The sequence below is a fragment of the Benincasa hispida genome, chromosome 6, assembly GCF_027475165.1.
Source record: "Benincasa hispida cultivar pf3 chromosome 6, pf3_genome.v1.1, whole genome shotgun sequence".
In the NCBI taxonomy this organism is placed as follows: Eukaryota; Viridiplantae; Streptophyta; class Magnoliopsida; order Cucurbitales; family Cucurbitaceae; genus Benincasa; species Benincasa hispida.
In genome coordinates, this window is record NC_143483.1 from 32852640 (window position 1) to 32877127 (window position 24488).

At 34.3% G+C, this 24488-nt stretch overlaps 1 protein-coding gene across 2 annotated transcripts; it reads right to left on the reverse strand.

Moving 5' to 3' along the window:
* Positions 1–990: 990 nt before the first annotated feature.
* LOC120080573 (protease Do-like 10, mitochondrial) lies at positions 991–7219 on the reverse strand. Of its 2 annotated transcripts, XM_039035283.2 has the most exons (8): positions 6529–7219; positions 5637–5882; positions 4954–5149; positions 4507–4766; positions 3134–3261; positions 2648–2851; positions 2361–2411; positions 991–1555 (listed from the first exon to the last, which is right to left on the reverse strand). In XM_039035283.2, exons 1-8 carry the CDS (start codon positions 7013–7015, stop codon positions 1319–1321), a joined length of 1809 nt encoding a protein of 602 aa, XP_038891211.1. In that variant the 5' UTR covers positions 7016–7219; the 3' UTR covers positions 991–1318. The 2 variants fall into 2 exon arrangements, with proteins under 2 accessions (XP_038891211.1, XP_038891212.1); XM_039035284.2 differs by lacking the exon at positions 5637–5882 and having other exon boundaries at positions 6529–7185.
* Positions 7220–24488: the final 17269 nt, after the last annotated feature.

Consider the following 24488-nt stretch of genomic DNA (forward strand, 5'->3'; position numbering starts at 1 on the left):
AAGTTTTTATGGTGTTTCTAGTGGTAATATTAACTATATGCTTCTGGGGTACGAATTTGAACATTACAAGAATTTTGTAAAAGTATATTGAATTTTACTCGAATAATATTTTAACGCATTAAAGACCATATCAAATAAATTTGATGATACCGTAAAAATTTACTAGAAAATTTCTAGTTCTACTTGGTGAGCCTTCATTCACAAAGACTTTTTTTCCCCTCTAAAAGGAAAATGACCTAAAAATTTTGTTAAGCCTTTTAAAATTCAAGTAAAAAATTAAAAGTCGAAAGACTTATTAATAAATTGAAAGAATAAATTTCATAATCTATAATTTTAGAAATGGAGGCACTTGTGGCAATGACCATACTAAAGCTATAATAACTACCTTTTTGTTACCGTATATGCTGTTTTATAATTCTTGATTAGCTACCATCAACACTATTTCAAGTTCTCTATTTGCTACAGTATTTGCTATTTATTACCATTTATATTATTCAGCATTCATCATTATTCTTTACCATATTGTTTATTATTTTCTTCTCGAACTAAAATAATTGGCACCTTAAACACATATTATTATAACTCAAATTAAAATAATCTACACTTCAAACATAAATTATTATAACCTAACTATAATAACCAACTCCTTGTCCCAAACGTCCCTAAGAAACTATTTGATAATCATTATATTTTTAAAAGTTGAATTTATTTAATACTTAATCTCATAACCTATATTTCAAAATGTTTTAAAAATTTTAACCAAAATTTAGAAATTGTTTTAAAAATTTTAACCAAAATTTAGAAATTGAAGTTAATATTCAAGACTTCGGCTTTGTTAAACTTGATTAACCTTCGAACAGTGAAAGGAAAAAATTGTTCTTAAACAAACCAAATTTCTAGAAACCTGATTTTTTTTTCTTCATCAAACATATCTGATTGACCTCACTAAGCAAGATGATTAAAAAGAAAAAATGAATTAGAAAATCTGTATGAAGTGAAAAAGAAAGTAATCAAATCTCAATTGAACAGATCCTCCCCATAGTATACAATTAATTCTCACTCGCTGAATAAATTAATTCTCTCTCAATAATCAAAACTACAGAAATTTGGAGCTAAAAAAAGTATCAAAAAGAAAAAGAATCAAACTATAGAGAACTAAAGTTACCTCTCTGACCCTATATTTGCCTTCTCCTAAATAATCTTTTTGGCATCTTAGAAAAATTGGTCATTCAGTAAAATCTATGAACCAATTAAGGGGGCAATTGATTCTCAACATGAAAATCTATTGAAAAGAGTTCTTAATGAAGCAATCTATTGATTATAAGGAGGCCATTTCAGAGTTGTAGAGGGTTACATCTTCCATAAGATCACGAGACATTGCAGACGGTATTCGGTGGTGATTCAGAATCCTTGAAGTTGCAATTTTAGCCATCTCATAGTTCAACACAATAACCCTTTCATCATCCAAATCAAACCTTACACTATCTTCACTTTTGTCCACAAGTTGGCACAAGTGTTTCAGGTTTTCAACTTCAACTCCATTTACTTTCATAACCTGCTCAAGCGAAAGAATGAACATTCAGCAGATTGAAACTTTGAATAAGCTTTGAATACACTGTAATTTTAGTCAACAGCTAGTAAAGATCCAATTGTAGAAGAAAAAACATAAAGCAAAGAATGTACTGAACACTTGACTGATTTCCCCAAAGTTCATTATCATAAACCAAAGACGAGCCCTGAATTTCTATTTCATATTTGTTTGTAAACGCATTCAGTTTAACAATTCATAAGAGCATTGCAAAGCAAATTTAAGTAGGGTGATACGTGGATCAGAAAGAGATCTAAACCATTTATTCACATTGAACTTAAATCTTTTGTAATTTCTTTGGTTTGGGCTTCTTGTCCTTTTATAAATTTTATACGAGGAAATTTGTTTCTTATTAAAAAAAGACATTGAACTGAACTCTACCAAGTTCTCACTTCATTCAAAACAGATTTTCTCTGAGCAATAAAATTTACACATTAAAAGCAATGGCAATGGGGTTATGAGAATATTGGTCAACGTCAACTCATGATTTAACAAGGTATTAAAATAGGTCCAACTTAGGAGGTTCAATAGATTCTTGTAATGTTAAGGACGAGTGTTCAAAGAATATGTTTTTGAGAAGGGGGGGGGGTGGTGGGGGGGGCGGTTACGTTAAGACAAATTTCCAAGATTTCGAAAATATGGAATCATGGCATTCCACCATAACAAAATAGATAAAACCCCCTATATCTTTATTATAACCCTTAAACCTCATTAAAAGTTAAAAGACAATGGCATACACACACACATGTATACTTATGAGCATGCATCTTACCTGCAACTCTGCAAGACGCTCATACCCTGCATTAATATCATCCATCAACACCTGTGAAAATAAGCAGCAGTTACCAAATTGAATCTGAAATATTAACTTTAGTTACTAATAACCCAGATGACAAGAGTTTCCATACTTCTTTTTTTCCCCTTTTCTTTTTTAAATAGGAAATGAGGCATGATTTCAAAGTTTTCATTGCCAAGCGATATCTTATTTTCATGTAAAATCAATGAAAACTCGGCACACAAATTACTTATTATGCATGCCTCAGAATAATGAAAGCAAACCTGTGAAAGAATGACAAGTTCTTCGCCAGGCTTTTTTGGTAATTCCCTTAGTGCCCTCTCGCACAAGCGACGAGGCGAAGTATTATACCAATCTTCTCCATACTCATGAAGGTAAGGCTGGATAAGTGGAATGAAGACAAGACCGGCAAAAATGTAGTAGCTAGGAAGCTTATCAAACTGATGAACTGGTACCAAGGGTCGCAACTGCAGAGTATTGAACTTATTTATATAATTATTTATCATACATGCCTCAGAACAATATGTTGGATTGCAAATCAGTTTGGATTGATTTTCATTGAGACTTCAGGAATACTCTTTATCTTCCCTTTACCTCTAATATATAAAAATATATGACTGGAATGACTATTTTAGAACTTTATATCATGGGATTGCTTGAGTCGTTAGGAAGAGATTATGAGAAAATGGTACTAGTTACAGAATACATGAAACTCATTAGAATGAATATGAGAGCTACAGAAAGCATACAGGTCGGAGGGTGATACTGAGCTCATGCACTTCACCGTCCCTTAGAATTTTGAGAACAGATTTTTCATTGGGTTTCTTCATAGAGACCAAATGGTCAAATGTGATCCGCTCCCTGTTTCGGAAAGAAACTGCATAGTATGAAAATTACAATGGGAATAATTATTGGAAATAAGAGTCGAGAATTTTAGCAAAATGAGACGATCACAACTTACTTTTACAACTATTATAAGAATTGCAGACAATAGCTTCATCAAAATGAAATGTCACTTTATTTCTTTTATTTTTTTAACATCTTGAGTTAAAAAATGTGTGGGGTGAGATTCAAACCCCAAACCATTTGGTTGATGAAACAAAGCCTTGACCAGCTTTGCTCTGGCTTCTTCTTCTTTTCTTCTTTTCTTCTTCTTCTTTCTTTTTTTTTTTTTTTTTTTTTTTTTTTGACGTACTGAAATCTTCACTTTGAATTCATCATTATTCCAAGCACATCAATAGGTTGAGAGAAAAAAAAAAGTTAATTAAAAGACAAAGTAAAATTTGGTGGAAGTAGACTTATATGCAACAACGATAATTTGATTTATGGTCTCTTCCCTTTCTTATTAGCTATTCCTTGGTCCTTCCATTGGAGTGTCTAGACTTTGCCCATAGGTTGCCCCTGCCATTGATCCACTTCCATGAGTCTAAATCTGCTTTCTCTTGGTGTTTTATGACTACACATAGGTTGTGGAGCAAGTTCTCACTGCTCTAAGATTTTTGTCAGCTAGTTTGGGGCTGTGTGGTACTTCTTGATGCTTTGTGTTTCTTATATAATGGGGAAAATTTTTTAAATATACTCAAATCTCTTCACTTGTTTTTGGGTTTAATAATGATTAGCATTGAAGTAAGAGATCATGAATTCAAGCTCCCACAATATTATTTCCTCCAGGTTGATATCAATACTTTAGGTTTTTAATTTGGTGAGTCAAATTAATATTTGAATCTATACATGGATAGGAGTATCAAGGATACATTAAACTAGATAAAATATATCTTTAACCTATTAATGCAAGCTTTTGGGTCTAGTGATAATTTAAGTAAATAGAAGATAAGAAGACTGAAGAAAAGAAGTAAGATAAACCCACCCCATACCATCCCCATACTTTCTTGTCGGTGACAAATTGGGCAAGATGTGAATCCCATGTTATCTAGTATATCATATACAACAATTTCTTCCTTGTGAAAATAGAAATATAGCATGGTAATTTTAAAGAGAAAATAGAAAAAGTACTAAATTAGGGAAAAGAAAATAAGAATAATAATAGCAACGGTAATGTATTACAGAATGGACATAGGATATAATAGCAATGATAATGTATTTAAGAATGGACATAGGATACCTGTTCCATCATTGGCAATAGGCTCACCGTCAAATGCAAGGATGATATCATCTTTTTTCAGGATATCATAAGCATCTGAAAGGGGATTAATTTTGTTCACAAGTACTCCAGTCATTCCAGGGCCCATCTTGAAGTGGTTTCGAAGTTGAACATTTTCAGTAATCTGGCAGGACAAACCAAGTGAACAGAATCCAACATATTTTCCACTCTCTTCCACACCAGCTATAAAATGCCTTATCACAGGGACAGGAATTATGTACCTGTGGAATCCATTTACAAGGGGAAGAACTAAGAACGAAAAATTGTTTAAGGTCGGGAGTTATTGAAGTGTGTACAAGTGAAGCATAATTATTTAAGAAAAGATAAAGTTTGCAACCTGCAATCATGTTCCACAATGGAAGATACTAAGTTTGTTACTCCCAGTAAAATTTTCAACTCATCACTCACCCAATATTTTCTGCACCAGAAAGGTTTTGGAAAGCTACTCCAGCCACTTTATTGCCCATGATTGCTGGCCCACCACTATTTCCTGGATTTATAGCAGCGTCAATTTGAATAGCCATCAACTGGGATGCACCATGTACATATTGTGTAAGTTCAATCCTAGAAACAACACCTTTAGTTACAGAGATGTTATCCCCACCTGCGATAAAACCAAAATTGGATGTCAAGTGCACCATTATAATGTCGACATGTGGAAATGAATAGCAGAAGGGATGCATGTGATTAGAAGTGGTTTGGCCTTAATTTCCTTGAATTGTGTCATAATTACAAGTAAACAGAGATACAGATTATTAAGAATTGATAATCATAATTCCTACTTTCAAAAGATACCTTATGACCCATGTAATAATAGGAAACCTAGTCCCTTCGACTACCAGCAAAAAGCCAAAAACAAATAAAAAAAAACTATAAGAAGATCCTAAAATAATAAAGCCAGAAAATTATCAAATACACAGTTGTTCTACTTAATAAAATCTTTAGACCAAACAAAACTAACATTCGACATGCAGAAAGAAACGTGCATAAATTAGAGAAGAAGCATTTTCAAAAGATGGAGATGTTAATTTATAAAACTGATTACCATTTTACCACATTTAATTTATCGAGACAATGGTAGAAGTCTATACCCTGAGGATAACCAACAACGGCCACAGTTTCTTGCAAGATAGGAATATCTCCCAACTCCAAACAATTGGTGTCTTCCCAAAATTCTTCACTATTAACGACCAGAATAGCCAGGTCACATTCGTGACCAACAGCTTGAACTTCTGCCCTATACTTTGTTGGTGACCCATGCTTTCTTACAAGGACGAAGGTATGATAAGCGACAACATGAGCATTTGTAAGAATCTTTTTTCCAGATATGATGAATCCTACATTTTTTTTTTTCAAAATAGACACAAGAAATATGCACATAAGTAAGAACTCTTACAAAACATGACAACAGATTTCATTGGGGTCAACTTCAAAGCATAAATGAGAATGAAAATATACTTAGTAGCTCAGTAACTTCCGATATGAACGTTATTTAAACTACTTAACATGTGCATATGTATAAAAATCCATTCTGATTTCTAGGGACCATATGAAATCCATTCAAGTAAAGGAGTTTAAAGAGCTGGAGAATGAAAATAAAATGAAGAAAAACTCCCAAATCGGTTTTAATAAATAAAGTTCGAATCGTCCCATTTGGCTGTAACTGTTTATGTATTTCCCCAGTAAATGAAATCCAAGAACAATTCAATGGTCATGGTCACAACAATCAAATGCAATAGGTAGAACTGATTAATTGTGAACTCGTTACTAGATGTCCCTCATAAAATCAAAGTCTACATACGGGAATGCCAGCAAAACACAGTTTACAACAATGTAATCTCCAGTTTTAACAAGTAAAACAATAGCAGCCTGAAGAGAATAGTAAGACGATCAATTAAGTTTCAAATTTCAAGAGGCAGTAAAGTAAAAAACAGAGTTCAATCAATCATACTAACTACAAATTAAGTACATTAAGCCACAAACCGGAACCCATAGTTTCTCGCTGGGACTTGTTCTGCCATGGAAGAAGGTAGTTGGGGCTGCAGGAAACAGTGAAAACCTTGACAACGGAATCCAGTGCCAGCTCAATAGCAGAGAATGTATCAGTGGTAATCCTCTTGCGCTCAATCCTATTCAAATGAGGCTGTAAAGAACGAAGGCCCCGCCTCCTCGAGGTGGTACGAGTTCTCAGCAATGGCTTATGAGAAGAACAAGGCACAGGGTCATTCCCATTACTGGGGTTTTCTTCGTTCCGATGACTCTCGCCATTGTTGCAACAATGATCGAGTGTGGGGGATTTTAAGGAGGAATGAGATGCAGAAAGTGAAGAGTACGGAACAGCATTAGCTCTGATATTGATTGCAGCGGCAAGAGAGGAGGCCGGTGGGAAATAACAATCGTTGAGGAATTTAAATGAAGAGGAAGAGGAGAACCTGCGAGCTGTGCGGAGAATTTGAGCGAGCATGGCCATGGCTTCTTCTTCTTCCTCCTCCTTATTCTCTCTCACACGAGAGACCGAGGCTGTCTCGGGTTTCTGTCTCTGAACCAAACGGCAGGGAGAGGAAAATTGCGATTCTGTATAGACGGCAAGAAAGGGAAATTTTTTGAAAAATTTCACAAAATGACTTGAAATCCAAAAGCTTTCTCTTCCTAAAAAATTTTCTACTACTGAGTTTCTATGCGAAATTCTAAAATTACTCCAATCTTTAAAAAGTCTTCAGGGATGAATGCGTGTCTCTACGAATATTTTATAACGATGGGGTCTCCCTCCATTTCGTTCATTTTCTAATCGTTGGGAGAATACTAACCGATCAGATAGAGAATACTAATCGAGCGTTTAGATATTACTAAGCAATCGTATAGAGAATACTAAGCGATCGTTTAGCTGACTGTTACGCGATTGTTTAGTGCAATTATTTAGCTACCTATTATGCGATCGTTTAGATATTCGTTATGTGATCGTTTGGTTAACTATTATGCAATCGTTTAGATATCTGAAACGATCGTTTAGTTTTTGTTACACGATCGTTTGGCTAACTGTTATGCGATCACTTAGTTTTTGTTATGCGATCGTTTAGATTTTGTTATACGATCGTTTGGCTAATTGTTACGCAATCATTTAGATATTTGTTTATGCGATCATTTAGTTTTTATTATGCGATCATTTAGTTTTTATTATGCGATAATTTAGTTTTTGTTATGCGATCGTTTAGATATCTATTATGCGATCATTTAGTTTTTGTTATATGATCGTTTAAGTTTTGTTATGCGATCGTTTAGGTTTTGTTATGCGATATCGTTTAGATTTTGTTATGCGATCGTTTCGTTTTTGTTGTGCAATCGTTTAGATAAATTTATGCTAAATTTGTAGAATACAATTGGTGTTGTGCATTTAACTAAACAAATAAATAACTAAGCGATCGTTTAGATAAATTTGTACTAAATTTGTAGAGTATAATTGATGTTGTACATTTAACTAAGCAAATAAATAGCTAAGCGATCGTACAGAAAAAACTAAGCGATTGCCTAAGAAAATTACATATTGTTGAGTCTAGATGGGCCAGTGTCAGGTGTGTTTGTCTGTACGTTTTCTTGTTATGTTCTCTCTGACCATATTGTGTACACCTATGTATTTTTCGTGGCTCCTCTCTAATTAAAGGTATCCTGACGATTTGACGTTGACCTATACTTGCTACCTTTTGCGGTGGTAGAATTGGTTCAAAATCTCCAACATATGGCCTTCAAATCCATTCTTGTCTGTGTTTGACTAGGAAGATTGGTATGGCATAAGCAGCAAGCACACACTCAGCTGTAAATCATTTTGCACATAATGTTTGAACATTAATGTTTCTCAGGATCACTGCAGATATTACATGGTAGCACAGGATCTCGAGGCAATTAAACTCCATGCACGTACATGTTCGTGAACGAAGATCAACCACTCCATACACGTACATTGTCCACATTGGACCCTCCACTTGCATTCATCCACTAAACACCGGATAGTTAGCAAGCTCTTTGTTGACTTTTTTTACATGGTAGTCAAAGTTCTTTCTTATTGCAAGCATCGATAATTTAACTGACAAATCATATTTCAAAAAGAAAATTTGACCGACCTTTATATCCTCGTTATTCAGACAATCATGAGGTATTGTGATGAGGTCGTCATACGATGGGCCCTCTAATGGTCTGGGTATATCAACAAATGGTTTGATTGGAACAGTGGAATGCATTAGAACCGAAGGCATCACAATTGGTGGAACGGGAGAAGGTGGGGTTGGAACATGGATGTTAGGTGTTCGAGAAGTTTGTAGTCCTGAAGATTGTCCATATCCATGTTTAGTATCGAATTGTGAAGTACATCTGGGTTCACTATTCTGACCAAACCAAGTTTCACTTTGGTCATCCCCAAGTTACATGGCTCAGTATCATCATCAAATGAAGACATAGTATGAATATTGCATGTCGGAATGGTTGCACACCCACAATTTTGACTGGTTGAAATGGGTTGATCGGTTGGATTGCAATGCTGGTACATATTGTCAGTGTATATTCTATGACTTTCGCAAGATGTAACTAATACAAATAATGACATCCGAGATGCATCACTGCCTTCTAAAAATAAGCTAAGATATTCATCGTCGACTATGTTAATTGGGGGAGTCAAGACCAATAGATTGTAGCAACATTTGATATGCATATCAAACATATCCGGATCGATATTCAGTCATTAGTGCATCATACTCACTAATTCACTGACTATTATATCATATCTGACTTTCAAACCTTCTATATGACAACTAACATAATTTCTTCCGGACTCATCCTAATCCCTACTAAATCGTACAAAGATTTGAAGTAGCATTATTGATCTACAATGGGATAAACAAATCATTGATAAGTGAACGATCGTTTATACATTACTATACGATCGTTTATAAATATTTACACATTACTATGTGATCGTGTATAAATTACTCTGCTATTGTTTATACATTACTATGCAATCGTTTATACATTAATATGATAGTTTACTATGCGATCGTGTATAAATTACTATGCGATCGTGTATAATTTACCATAAGATTGTATAGTAATTTATACACGATCATTTATAATTTACTAGATGATCGTGTAGTAATTTATATACGATCGTCTAGTAATTTATGAACGATCGTTTAATTGTAATGAACGATTATGTATATATTACTACACGGTCGTTTATAGTTTACTAAACGATCGTGTGTAAATTACTACATGATCGTTTATAATTTACTATATGATCGTATTGTAATTTATGGACGATCGCCTATATTGTAACGAACGATCATCTAGTAATTTATGAACGATCGTTTATATTATAATGAATGATTGTGTATATATTACTATATGATCGTTCATTTAATGCTAAACGACACTTATTATGAAAGCGATATGGGACAAGAAATCGTACATTGAATGAAGGGTTGAAGAAATCGTTGAAGGAAGAAGAAATGTGGATTGAATCTAACGATGAAAGTGATCAACAAAGATATTGGACTGAAACTCTGAGAGAAAGCTATGAGAGAATAATGAGAGAATTTTGTGGGGAGTACGACAGAAAGTGCATACTGAGAATGACATTCTATTCTCTTCAATGCTATTGGAAGAATATTAGTTGGGAATAAATGTTTTGGTGGAATGTTGGTATTGTATTGAATGTACATTGAATAAAGGGCCGAAGAAATCGTTGAAGGAAGAAGAAATGTGGTGCGGTCTGAAGACTTTTTAAAAACTGGGGGTAATTTTGGAATTTCGCATGGGCAAAAGGCCAGTGGTAGAAAAGTTTTTAGAAAAAGGTCATTGATAGAAAAGTTTTTGGGTTTTGGGTCATTTTATGAAAATTTCCAATTTTTTTTACAGATCACTACCAGTGCCTTATAAAGGAGGTTAGGGGCAAGGATTATCCCAAACTATATTAACCATCTCTAGCCACAGTAAATAGTATTTTGTAGTCCCTAATTAACTATCGTCAACACTATTTCAAAATTCCAATTTGCTACCGTTTTTGCTATTTTAGATTATCATTTTTTTTTATTTTTCGCTACAGTATTAACTATTTTCTTCTCCAACTAAAATAGTTTACACCTCAAACACATACTATTATAATCCAAACTAAAATAATCTATACTCCATACACAAATTATTATAACCCAATTATAATAACCTAGGACTATAATAACCAATTTTTTACCCTAAATGTCCCTTAATGTCTAATGACATGTCCTACAAATAAATGAAATCTAATCTTATACTTACTTCATAGGTTTCATCACGGTAGAGATACTCTCCGAACCTAAGGTTATTGTATCCCTGACCCAATGAAGTAGACACTGCAATGAAACTTTTTCTCACGTTTTTTAATTCAACTTCACGTTAGAAATGTTCCTCCAAATTCGATGATTTTTGCATAATCGTGTGGCAATTCAAAAGACAACTCAATGAAATAAATTAAACAGAATAAAAAACACATATAAGTTCTTCATCAAGGTAAGCATAAATTGAACATTGACATGTTCATTACCTCTATCTTTGTTATGTTATTTTTTATTTTTTAATTATTATTATCATTAACATGTTCATTAACAGGTTAGGCCATACTATTCCGATACTAAGATCATCCTTTTACCTCTTATTATTTTATTTATCATTTATTATTATTATTTTAGGCCACCTGAAATGTATACATTTTTCACATATGGATATCCTTATTATTTCCCTTTTATGATGAAACTGAATCTAAAGATACTTTTGCATTGGATTTTGGATCACACTATTGTAGGAAAAAAGGGGCTCCGGTATCACGAGGTTGGCCCCATCTTCGGAATTTCGAGGCCAAGCCATACCACTCAGGTGTAGGTCTCTCCTTACACTCTACTTTAAATTTTGTTTTTTTAGCCTTCAAACTATTATAGGACAAAAAGGGATATGGTACCACGAGGTCGACTTCGACTTCGGAATATCGAGGTCGAGCCATACACTTACGTGTGGGTCTATCCTTACACTCTGCTTTAACTTTTTACCTTCAAATTATTGTAGGAAAAAAAGACTTCAGTACCACAAGATTGGCCCCGACTTCAAAATTTCGAGGCCAAGCCATACCACTCGGGTGTGGCCCTCTCTTTACACTCAACTTTAATTTTTCTAAAGCTGTCAAATTATTGTAGGAAAAAAAGGGTTTTGGTACCCCGAGGTTGGTCCTAACCTTGAAATTTTGAGGCCGAGCCATACCACTCGGATGTGTGTTGGGATTTATGTCCTAAATCTCATACTCTTTAAATTATAAACAAATTATTGAATAAATAAATTATTTATCTTCTAATAAATAAAGTGATATTTATTTTAATGCATACTTAAATCCAATAAATTAAGATCCAAAGTTATTTAATGTAACTTGAATAGTTTGTAGTTGACATACAAATGGATCATGTTCAAAGAATAACCTAAAAGATCTATAGTATATGGATAAGGTTGGGTGTCTTATCCTAGTAACACTATGGATGCCCCACACTTGATTAGTGTTACGAACAATTTGATCCAAATCATTCATGTGGAGACATGTAAGTGGAAGATATCCTATACAGTGAGTCTGTATAAAACCAAACCACATAATATATAATCTCTCTTTGTAACACTGTTGACTGAAGAGATTAATATTTCAAATGATAACCATGTAACTCAATCTAAATCCTAAGTGAGTTTTGAACTCCTACTCATGATGGTTGTTTTTTGATTTGTATGGGTGAGAGTGACCTTAGTTGCCAACTCAATATGCCTACCATTTTGGAGATGATACCGAGTGAAGACTTGAGAACATATATAGCTTCACATGATGAAATTCACTCATTCCCAAACTTTAGGGTAAGTAGAAAGGTTGTTCCTTTAAGTGTTGACTTTGGGACTGAGGCCTCACTGTCTCATATCCCGAGAGGGACTTTGTTTATGATAGGACCATAAACAGATTTTTCACTAGAGGATCAGTAATATTTAAGGAGCAAGAGATAATTATAGGGGTAAAATGGGAATTTAACCCAACTGTAATTACGAACAATGATCGAACCAAAGAAATGAGTGTTGTAAGCCTCTCCCCGACAATAATGATATTTATAATTTCACTGAACCAACTACTTATACTACTAGGTAACACAAGCGTAAGTCTGGGATCGAACCACAGAAAGCCTAAGATAAAATCTCTTCTAAGCTAAATTAGTCTTTGAAAAGTAGTAAAAACGGGGGGTGGGGGGACGGGAGTGTTATGTTTGGTTTATCAAGAAAAATTAAATGCAGAAAACTAAGATAGATTGAGAAAGAGTAAGGACGAGCACAAGATTACCTTCATCAATTTAGAGATCGTTGGGCTATCTATGAATTTATTCATCGATTAATCATGTAAATATTCAAGGATTAACTATTTCTCAAGCCTAACCGAATGTAGGGAAAGCCCGACAAACTTCCTAAAGAAAATTAATATGTTGTTGATTCCTAAATTAACTAAATGTTGGCACGCAAGCCCTTTCATTTAGTCCTCGTTTGACGATCATTTTGTTTTTTGTTTTTTGTTTTTGAAAATTAAGCCTATAGACACTACTTCCACCTCCAAATTTATTTCTTTGTTATCTACTTATCACCAATGGTTTAAAAAACCAAGCCAAGTTTTGAGAACTAAGAAAAGTAGCTTTCAAAAAGTTGTTTTTTTTTTTTTTTTTTTTTTTTTTGGAATTTGGCTAAGAATTCAATCATTGTACTAAAGAAAGATGCAAATCATTGTAAAATGTGGATGAAATAGGCTTAATTTTAAAAAATAAAAACATGAAAAACCAAATGGTTACCAAACAGGGCCTTAGTTAATCATATTAAGCTCTTGAATTGATTAGGACATTAAGCTAAATTAGTCAAATCTAACTTAATGCATTTTCAATCTTTAGGTTTTGTTATCTTTTAGGTAACTCTAGAAGTCTACAATCAAGCTATATTTCTAACTAAAACCTATTGCTACTCAAATTAAGCATGCTTCAATACAATTATGGACACCAAGAACATACATAGCAAGGGCGGACGAACATACGAGTATATGCTATTAAGTTGTCAATTAAATCTACCTATATGATCATTCTTGAAACTAAAACAAAGAGAGGAAATCAATAAGAAACAGAAAGATCCAAGAAGAATTCATCAAAATCTCATAAAATTCAAAGAAAATGCCCAACAAACCTCCAAACGACGATTAGCCTTCAAACATTCATGAATCTGAATCACGATGAAAAATTATACAATTAAATCTTAAAATTCAAAGTAATCTCATGAGTTTTGGCCTAAAATGGCCAAAATTGAGCTAAGAGCTCTCAAAATCGGCCTAAAACTCCTTCGCTCTTTACCTAATTCGAGAAGAAATCTATTTATACGAGCAATACAATGTTGCAACGCTGACTTTTTAGTTGTCACAGCATAAGGATGTAGCATAGCAACACTGTCTGCTACGTTGCTCAACTCGCCAAATGCGTACATTCCCTCTACTTCTATCAATATTCGTAGTGCTACAACACTACGTTGAATACAGATTACTGCCTTCAAGCATAAGACTTCGGCATAAGGTGGGCATTGTGATGCTCTTTCGAATGTTGATACTTATGTCTTCTAATGTAGCTCTACGCGCTGCAGATGGTTGCTATGCTCGGTTAGGGGCATTTTTTGTAGAGTAAAGAACATGAAAGCAGAAGCAATTTGGATTTAACGCACTAGAATTACATCAAATTTATGGATTAAGTATGCTTGTTAAAAACTGAAAAATAAAGTTTGAAAAACAAACCTTGATGTAGCTCAAAATTGAAGCAAATCCTCTGGTTATTTTTTTTTTTATCACGAACACTTCATGGATCACCGTTAACTACCAGGACACTCCACTATAGCCTAGTAGTTGCACTCTCCTCTCTGTAGATATATTTTTGTCCATTCGATATAACCATGATTAGTAAGTCGATCTTTCACAGGTTGCTCGTAATTACATTTATGTCAAAATTACCATTTTACCCTTGTAATTACATCTTGTTCCTTAAGTCCCACTGATCCTCTAATGAACAATTGGTTTGTGGTCCAACCACCAAATTGAGTCCTCCTCAGGCCAATGAAAAGGTGAGACTGGTTGGATTGGTGTCTTAATTCTCCCGGAGTCTCGTTGTTTTGTAAAGATACACATTGTTTGATGAATAAAAATGTTATTTAATTCTGGCATTTACTCATATCCAATAAACAAAACTCCTTGGTTATCTTATGTGAACTTAAGCATGTATATGTGATATACAAGTGGATCATGCCTTAAGTGATAACCGAAATAGGTATGTAGTATAAGGATTAAGGTGGGATACCTGATCCTTGTGACACTACGGATATGGCTCGCTTTGTAGAGGTATGCAAGTGTAGTAAACTACTACAGATGGTAGATCCTGACCATTTATATGGAGATGTGCGAGCGAGGGTGTCCTATACAAAGAGTTTGTATAAGACCTGGACCACGAGATGACTAGACTCTGTATATAATGTCGTTGATACTAGAGACTTGCATCTCACCTAAACGACCATAGGTGACACGACCTCAATCCTGATTGTTTTGGGAATTCCTGCCTTTGAGGGCAGTCCTTTGATTAGTATGGGTGAAAGTGGCCAGATTGCCAACTCAACATGCCTACCTTTTTGGGGACTTGTCTAATCTGGGAGCTGGGAACTCAATCCACAAGATGAAATTCACTCCTTTCCCGAAGCAGGGATAAGTAGAGAGATTGCTCCCTAAAGGGCTGATTCCAGAGCTTGAACATAGTGGTCACAGCTTCTCTTTGGAAGAGAGGACTCAGTCATAGTAGGACTATGACTCATGTTCATTAGAGGGATCGGTGGTACTTAAGGAGTTAGACGTAACTATAGAGGCATAACGGTTATTGGCCCAACTATACTTACGAGCGATCCGTGAAGAGTTGTTGCACTTTTGATTGGTTAAGATGGACACATAATATATCTGTGGTAAAGAGAGTTGAGCTGTTGGTCTTTAGTGGAGTGCCTGACAGTTAACAGATGGTGGATCCCGTGACTAAAGAGTTTAGTCAGTTATTCACGTACCATTGGACCTTCGTGCTACAGGTCCATAAGGTCCCCTTGGTAGCTCAATGGATTCAGTTGAGGATAAGTTCTTGGTATTGATTTGAAATGTTCAAATTGACAAGAAGTATTTTGATGATATATGATATGATCGGTATGATGTATGAGATACATCTAGTGGAGGATTAATGTAAATGAGATTTACATTAAGTATCATGGAATAGAAAAAGAACTATGGTTTATATGTTTCATGAGATGAAATATTAAAACTATAGATTATAAATATAGTATGATAAGTTGGTTATCATTTATTTTATAATAATATTAATTATTGGATAATTAAATCTTTTTCTCTAATAACCAATTGAGTAGGAGGTTATTGGTGGTTCATGGTAACCGTGAGATAAAAAGAAAATTGATTTTTTTTCCTAATTTTAGTAATGTTGAAAAATTGTTTTGAGATTTCTCTCAGAAAAAAGAAACTCACGGAAACTTTTCAAGTAAATATAGATTTACTGAGCGACAGCTTGAGCGAAGTAAACGATCGTGTAGTGTTTTGTAGGTGGCAGACACTGAGCTAAACAATCGCTTAGCTTTTGCTAGACGATCACTTAGCTTTAGCTAAACGATTGGGCATCGACCTATATGATAGGTTTCTGTCTTCTCCCACTTGCCCAATCGTGTACACGATTATTCATTCCTCCTTCGTCTGCCTCATTCCAAGCCCACACAGAGCCTACCCTCTGAATTCTCACACCGAAAATACCAAGGTAACCTTCTTAGTGGTGTCATACTCAACTCGACGTTGTCTAGGTTCTGTGGAGGCTGTTCATGCTGCTAGAGAGTTCGTGACTAAGGTGATCGCTGAGGACGAGCGCGAAGTGTTCGTACAGTGTTGCGGTCATATTGCTCGAGCGTTCGAAATTGCTGTATTCGAGCGTTCGTGAGCAAGAAGCGTGGAGACAAGTCGAAAAACATTCGTAGATATTCTCCTTGTTCATTAGTAGTTTCATACTATAATTTCGATATTGATTGCATAACTGTATGTTTTGTTTATGACTGTAATTGTAATGTTCATACATGATTGTAATTTGGAATGATCTATTTTCCGCTGCTCATGGAAATCTCAAATTTGATTTCCTTCAGAGACCCTTTATTCAAGATCCGGAGTCAGCATTTAAGATAACAACCTATATATTATACTTAGAATCGGGTAGGAGTGAATTCCATCTTGCAAGACTATATCCCCAGCTATCTACTCAATCTTATCCCTAAAATGGTAGGCTTATTGAGTCAGTAAACTCGGGCCGCTCTCACTCATGTAGATTAAAGGATAATTATGAATAAGCAGGAGTTCATAGTTAGCTCAGGATTAAGAACGAGTAACCTATGTCATCCTATTGAAATAGTTAGTCTTAACAATAAACGACATTATAAAGTAAAAGTGACTATTTTGCGGTCTGGTGATAACTTGTAGAAATGCAAGTTATTGTAGCCTTTTAGTTAGAATAATGAGGATAGATAGGCCGAATATGCATTGATAATACTAAGAATGTTGGGAATCTTCTAAACTCGCAGTTCGTAAATGTTGTTAACATATTCTATTTATCAATAAAGATATTGTTGAGTTTTTTTATTAAATAAATTATTATTAATATTGCATCTTTTATGAAAATCCAATAAATGGATTCCTGGCTATAACATGAATACTTTAACTTTATGTGGTGACATAAAAATGGATCAAGTTTTAGTATGTAGCAAAAATGGTCTATAAGTACATGGATGAGATTGGGTACCTCATCCTGGTGACACTATTGGATGCGGCCCATTTTGTATACTAATACAAAAGATGTGATCCAGAAATCATTCCTGTAGAGACATATGAGTGAAGGCATCCTATGCAATAAGTTTGCATAAGACCAGACCTCAAAATAGTCACTTTTCTATATAACAACCATTTACTGGTAAAACTGACTATCTCAAACTCAATGACCTAGGGTAACTCAATCTTAATCCTGAGCTAACTATGAACTCCTGTTTATTCGAGATTATCATTTGATCTACATAGGTGAGAGTAGTTCAATAGCACTGCTCAATAAGCCTCCCATTTTGGGGATAAGACTGGGTAAATAACTGGGGACATAGCTTTGCAAATGGAATTCACTCTTACCCATTTAGGGTTAGCAGATGAGTTGTTCTCTTAAGCGCTGATGCCTTATCTTGAACAATGGGCCCCGCCTTCTCATGGTAGAGAGGGTTATGATGTATAAGTTGGAATATAAATCAATTGTTCAATGGAGGATCAATGAGAGCTTAAGGAGCAAGATGTATTTACAGGGGTAAAAGGGTAATCTTTGACTCAGCTGTAAATACGAACAACCTATGAAGGATTGACTTACTGATTATGGTTAAAATGGACAGAAATATATCTACAGTGAGAAGAGTGCAACTATCAAGCTATAATGAAATATCTTGGTAGTTAACGAATAGTGATTAATTTGGTTTAAAGAGTTCAACCAATTAATTACAAATTGTTGGAGCTCATGATCTGTAGGTCCATAAAATTCATCTACTAGCTCGTAATTTGGATTAGTAAATTGAGTAATCTTGATGAGATTTGAAATTAAGGTTTAGAATTTGATGTTCAAATTCATTTAAGGTTTCTATTTATTATATTTGATACAATTGAAATGTTTAATTTTATCGAAATTAAACGAAATTGGAGAATCGATTACTGTTTAAAATATGATTTAAATATTAATTGTATAAAATTAATTTCATTATAGAGGAATTGTTTTTTTTTTAATTTAATATTAGATATTAAATTAACAAAATTAATTAAAAGGTTCAATTACTTAGTTTATTATAAATCAATTAATTGAATTAATCTTTTAAAACTAAATAAATTGTTTTATTTAAAAATTGGTTTTAGAAATCAATTTTTGAAAAACTAAATTTGAAAACAAAAACATTTTTTTGAAAAACCAAAGTGGAGATTTCCAAAGTTGGAAATCTCTACTATGGTGCAAACCACCTTATTCATCCAATTCCATTTTCTTCATGAAGTAGGAGCTGACCTTCATGCAATCTATGCATTTGCATGATAAAACTTTATAAATTAAAGTGCTGGGCTTAATAATGAGATTAAGTTTTCAAGAATTTCTCCAAGAACTCTACAGAATTCGAAACTCTCCAAACCCTCTTCGTATCTTTATCAAATTCAGCTCATTTTAGTGTTTCCACCACACAATCCTTGCAAGAGAATAGAAGAGAAGATCTTCTGGTGGTCTACTTGTAGATTGAAGCACATTTACGTGGAACTCAGCTGGTGTTGAAGAGGTTTCATCAAAGGTATTGTGTTAAGCAAACCCTCTTTTGTAATAGTTACTTTGAAGCATGTTCTAAACTCAAATTAAGTATCATTAGAGTGCTTATTGATTCTAATTTTCTCCGATGCATGTTAATATACTCTATCAATTGGTAGAGAGCATGATTTAAGCACTCAATTCTCGTTAATTTGAGTTTGGTGGGTGTTTTTCATAAACTGCATGAAAATGGTGAACTGATATGTTTTTTTCCGTGTTTTAGCATTTGAATCTTTTCAATTATGTTGTAACTCTTGTAATTTTCTCTTATTTGATGGGCCTTAATATGTGTTTAAGTGTTTGTAATTCGTTTGGAGTCATTAGAGTTACAATTAGGATGTAATTGAAGAAAGAAGTGAGGAAGGTCAAGTAGCAGGAACTGAAAATTCAAATTTCTGCCAGATACTCGATGCTCGATGGAATACTTGATGGCATACTTGATGCACGATACCATACTCAATGGTACTTGATGCGTTTACTCGATGATATTTCATGAAATACTCGATGCATGATGCCATACTCGATGCGTTCACTTGATGATATTTCATGAAATACTTGCTACTCGATGCATGATGCTTTACTCGATCGTCGATGGCATCTGCTTGATGGTATGTTGTGAAATATTTGATGTTTGATGATGCTTGATGTCATGATACACACTAGTATACTCGATGCTGGGTGGTATGCTCGATGGTATTCATTGCTTGCTGATACTCGATGAGTTTTGCTTGGTTCAAGGCGGTTCGAGCGGTTCAGAAGGTTTTTGAAGCCGATTTTGCTAATTTATGTAATAGCTAGGCCTTTGTCTGCTTGGAAATGCCAAAACCAAAACCATATCAGTTTTGTGTTTAATTATTTATGCATTTGATGTATGTTATAATTAAATAAATCTTGTTTGTGCATAAAATATGCCATGTAGAATTAAAATCCCACCATAGGAAGCATGTTACATGTATTGAAGTATTTTATAAAATTGTTATAATGTTTTGGTATGTCTATTTTTGTAAGTTGTTATAAAATTGAATTATACATTGAAATCCATAACAAAGATAAAAAGCATGCTCATTTAAATTAACAACTTGTTTTAATAGTTAAAATAGGTCGTTTTCTTAGAAAGTTTGGTTATAAACTCAATCAGTTCATAATCCTATCTAAGGCTGGGGGTATTTAAGTTGACGGTTTACGTAACAACTCCTATCTGGGGATTATGACTGAAATAACGAGAATTGATAACCAGTTTTATGAGTTTGCATTAGCGGTGTGAGGTTTTAAAATTAGTTTTAACCTAGACATCGTAGGTTTAAATCCAAATATAAACGTTATACTTGAATAATAAACACATAGTAGGTTGTTTAAAATTAACGAAATCTTTCAATTTCTTATTTGACTATGTTCAACTCTATGTATTCCTGCCATAACAAACCTAAGTTAAACAATATCCAAACATTTAGAATACTTCGATGGGAGATTAACAATATATATGATATATTGTTTTTAGCTCTCAGGTTCTCAAGAGTTCACACCGTGAGATCCATGCTCGGCTTTGTGTTGATTTTACCTCGACTGCTCCATTCGAAAAGTGTTTGCATGGGTCAATAACAAGGTGAATGAGGGAAGTAGTTCATAGTAAGTGGGTGAAGAAAATATGTCAATATATCCTACGGTCTCCTCCATTAGTTTGAATCGTGAGATTCCTATGTTGCGTCTGTTGTCATTTTTAGGCAGCACTAGCTAGTCGTTAACAGCAGCGATCCTTTCAGAGGGTTGTAACATAGGATTCAGAATAACCCAAGCTTTAGAAATGAATAGGGTCTTATAGTTCCATCTTGCACATTATCTTCCAATTTGAGGGTATGTTCATACCGTTCTATAAGATCTGAAAATTCCAGGTCACACTTATAGGATTACTAAGTGTTAGTAAGTTATTGATCAAAAAATGATAGCTAAATGACTGTCGAAATATGAGTTATTCTGGAGACAGTATTTAGTCAAGAATGTCTTTCTTTAGTGAAGGAATTTTTTACTGCCTTAGGTAGCACTTATTCTAACTCACTATAGTATCATTGCAAATAAATAAAGATATATGGGTACTTTATTAGTTTTTGCTAAAATTGGATTTAGATGCACCTTTTTAATAGAATTTGTTTAATTTTTCAGCATGTCAAACTCAATAATACAAATTCTAGCTTCTGAAAAATTTAATGGAGAGGGTTATTCAAACTGGAAGTCAAATTTAAATACAATATTAGTAGTTGATGATCTGAGGTATGTGTTAACGGAGAGTGCCTTCCTATTCTCAGTTTGACGACAAACCAAAACGTTCGGATGTTTATGATAGGTGGGTAAGGGCGAATGAAAAGGCAAGGGCCTATATCTTAGCGAGCATATCCAATGTGCTCAACAAGAAATATGAACCCATGCCCACAACCCGTGAAATTATGGTATCATTACAGGATATGTTTAGGCAACCGTCATCTTCTGTTCGACACGAGGCTATAAAGTATGTTTATAACTCGCAAATGAAAGATGGAACCAATGCCAGGGAACATGTCCTAGACATGATGGTTCATTTTAATGTCGTAGAAGCTCATGGGGCTGCCATAGATGAAACTAGTCAAGTTAGTATGATATTAGAGTCTCTTTCGAAGAGCTACCTAACCTTCTGTACTAATGCTGTAATGAATAAAATAAATTACAATTTGATTAATTTATTAAACAAACTATAGACTTATTAGTCAATGATGAAGTTGAAAGAGAGTGAAGCAAATGTTGTTTCACGACAAAAGAAATTTTTGAAGAGTTCTTTGTCAGGAATGAAACCCACTGACAAAAAGAAGTCTGTCCCTTCATCATCTAAAGACAAAATTGTACAGATGAAAAAAAAGGGAAAGGGTAATAAACAACCCACTGCAAAGAAAAACAAGGCTCCCAAAGGAAAATGTTTCCATTGTGGAGAAGACGGGTATTGGAAACGAAACTGCTCGAAGTATTTGGCTGAGAAGAAAGTGGAAAAGGCAAATCAAGGTAAATCAGATTTACTTGTAATTGAAACATGTTTAGTAGAAAATTCTCACTTGACTTGGATATTCGATTCAGAAGCCGCTAACCATGTTTGTACTTTTCTATAGGAAACTAGTTCTTGAAAACAACTCTCAGAGTACGAAATGACTTTCAAGGTGGGAATAGGGGAAGTGATTTCAGCGGAAGCAGTGGGAGATGTTAAGTTGTTTTTTGGAGATTTTTTTGTCTTGTTAAGAAATGTATATTATGTACCAAAGATGAAAAGAAACTTAATCTCCATATCATGTCTACTAGAAAATATGTATAAAGTATCTTTTGAAGTTAATGAAGTGTTCGTTTTTTCAAGAGGTGTTCATATCTGTTCTACTAGACTTGAAAATAACTTGTATGTGTTAAAACCAACTGACGCAAAAGCCATTTTAAATATAGAGATGTTTAAAATGGCAGAAACTCAAAATAAGAAATGGAAAATTTCTTCAAATGCCTATCTTTGGCATCTCAGATTTGGTCATATAAATCTCAATAGGATTGAGAGATTATTTAAAAACGGTCATCTAAATCAGTTAGAAGATAGTTCTTTACCTCCTTGTGAATCATGTCTTAAGGAAAAAATGACCAAAAGATCTTTTACTAGAAAAGGTCTTCGTGCTAAAGAACCCCTCGAACTTATACATTTAAACCTTTGTGGTCCGATGAATGTAAGAGCACGAGGTGAATATGAATATTTTTTCAGTTTTATTGATGACTATTCTAGATATGACTATATTTACTTAATAAGTTACAAGTCCAAAACCCATGAAAAGTTCAGGGAATTCAAGATCGAAACAGAAAACCTATTAGGTAAAAGAATTAAAACACTTCGATTGGATCGAGGTGGTGAGTATATGGATTTACAATTCTAGAACTATTTGGTAGATCATGGAATTCAATCCCAATTCACAGCATCCTGGAACACCACAACAAAACGATGTTGCAGAAAGGAGAAACCGAACCTTGTTAGACATGGTTCGATTAATGATGAGTTTTGCTCAGTTACCTCACTTCGTTTAGGGGTATGCAGTATAGACTACGGTATGTATTCTAAACATGGTTCCCTCAAAAAGTGTTTCTGAAACACCGTATGAGTTATGGAAAGGACGTAAAGGTAGTTTACATTACTTTCAGGTCTGAGGATGTCCGACACACGTGTTATTACAAAACCCTAAGAAATTGGAACGATGTTAAAAATTATGCCTCTTTGTTGGATACCCAAAAGAAAGAAAAGGTGGATTGTTCTATGATCCCCAAGAAGATAAAGTATTTTTTTTTACAAATGCTACATTCTTGGAAGAAGATCATATTAGAAGTCATCAACCTTGCAGTAAACTAATATTGAATGAAATGACCAAAGATACTACAGTTAAATCAACAAAAGTTGTTGATCAAGCTGGTCCATCAACAACGATTGTTTCCCCATCACATTCTTCTCAAGAGTTGAGAATGCCTCGACGTAGTAGGAGGATTGTTCATCAACCTGAACGCTACACGGGTTTTAACAGAAACTCAAAACATTATACTTGATGATGGTCTAGAGGATCTATTGACCTTTAAACAGGCAATGGAAGATGTTGATAGGGAATGATGGGTAAAATCCATGGACATAGAAATGGAGTCCATGTACTTCAATTCTGTCTGGGATCTTGTAGATTAACCACATAAGGTTAAAACTATAGGTTGTAAATGAATCAACAAGAGGGAAAGAGACCAAATTGGCAAGATGCAAACCTATAAAGTCAGACTCGTGGCAAAAATTTTTACCCAAGGGAGGGGGTTGACTATGACGAAACCTTCTCTCCTGTTGCCATGATAAAATCAATTCAAACAAAGAAGAGTCTGGTCTGAATTCTGGCTCGACTTGCCCGTCTGCTGCTAAGTCCGGGAATGGCACCAGGCAAGGGCGCCGCTATGCCTCTCAGCTCTGCTGCGACCTTCATTTGGAATACTCTTATCCATTGCCGCATATTATGACTATGAAATATGGAAAATGGATGTCAAGAAAACTTTTTTGAATGGTCATCTTGATGAAAGTATTTTTATGTCGCAACCAGATGGGTTCACTATACAGGGTCAAGAACAAAAGGTTTGTAAGCTTAAAAGATCCATTTATGGGTTGAAGCAAGCTTCTAGATCCTGGAATATAAGATTTGACACTACGAGAAAATCTTATGGCTTTGAACAGAATGTTGACGAACCTTGTGTATACAAGATGATAGTCAACAAAACTATAGCATTCTTGGTACTTTATGTTGATGATATCTTGCTCATTGGGAATGAGACAAGTTACCTTGCTGACGTAAAAAGATGATTAGCATCATAGTTCCAAATGAAAGATTTGGAAAATGCTCAATATGTTCTTGGGATTCAGATTTTTTGAAATCAAAAGAACAGAACCTT

What these genes read in the sequence shown, in the direction of transcription:
- LOC120080573 (XM_039035283.2), bottom strand. Translation starts at nt 7,015, where the DNA reads ATGGCCATGCTCGCTCAAATTCTCCGCACAGCTCGCAGGTTCTCCTCT. An exon ending in CGTTGTTGGTTATCCTCAGG is followed by an intron (nt 5,150 to 5,636) that starts GTATAGACTTCT and finishes GTTTTATCGCAG; the next exon opens with GTGGGGATAACATCTCTGTA. An exon ending in TATTGCCAATGATGGAACAG is followed by an intron (nt 3,262 to 4,506) that starts GTATCCTATGTC and finishes CATACTATGCAG; the next exon opens with TTTCTTTCCGAAACAGGGAG.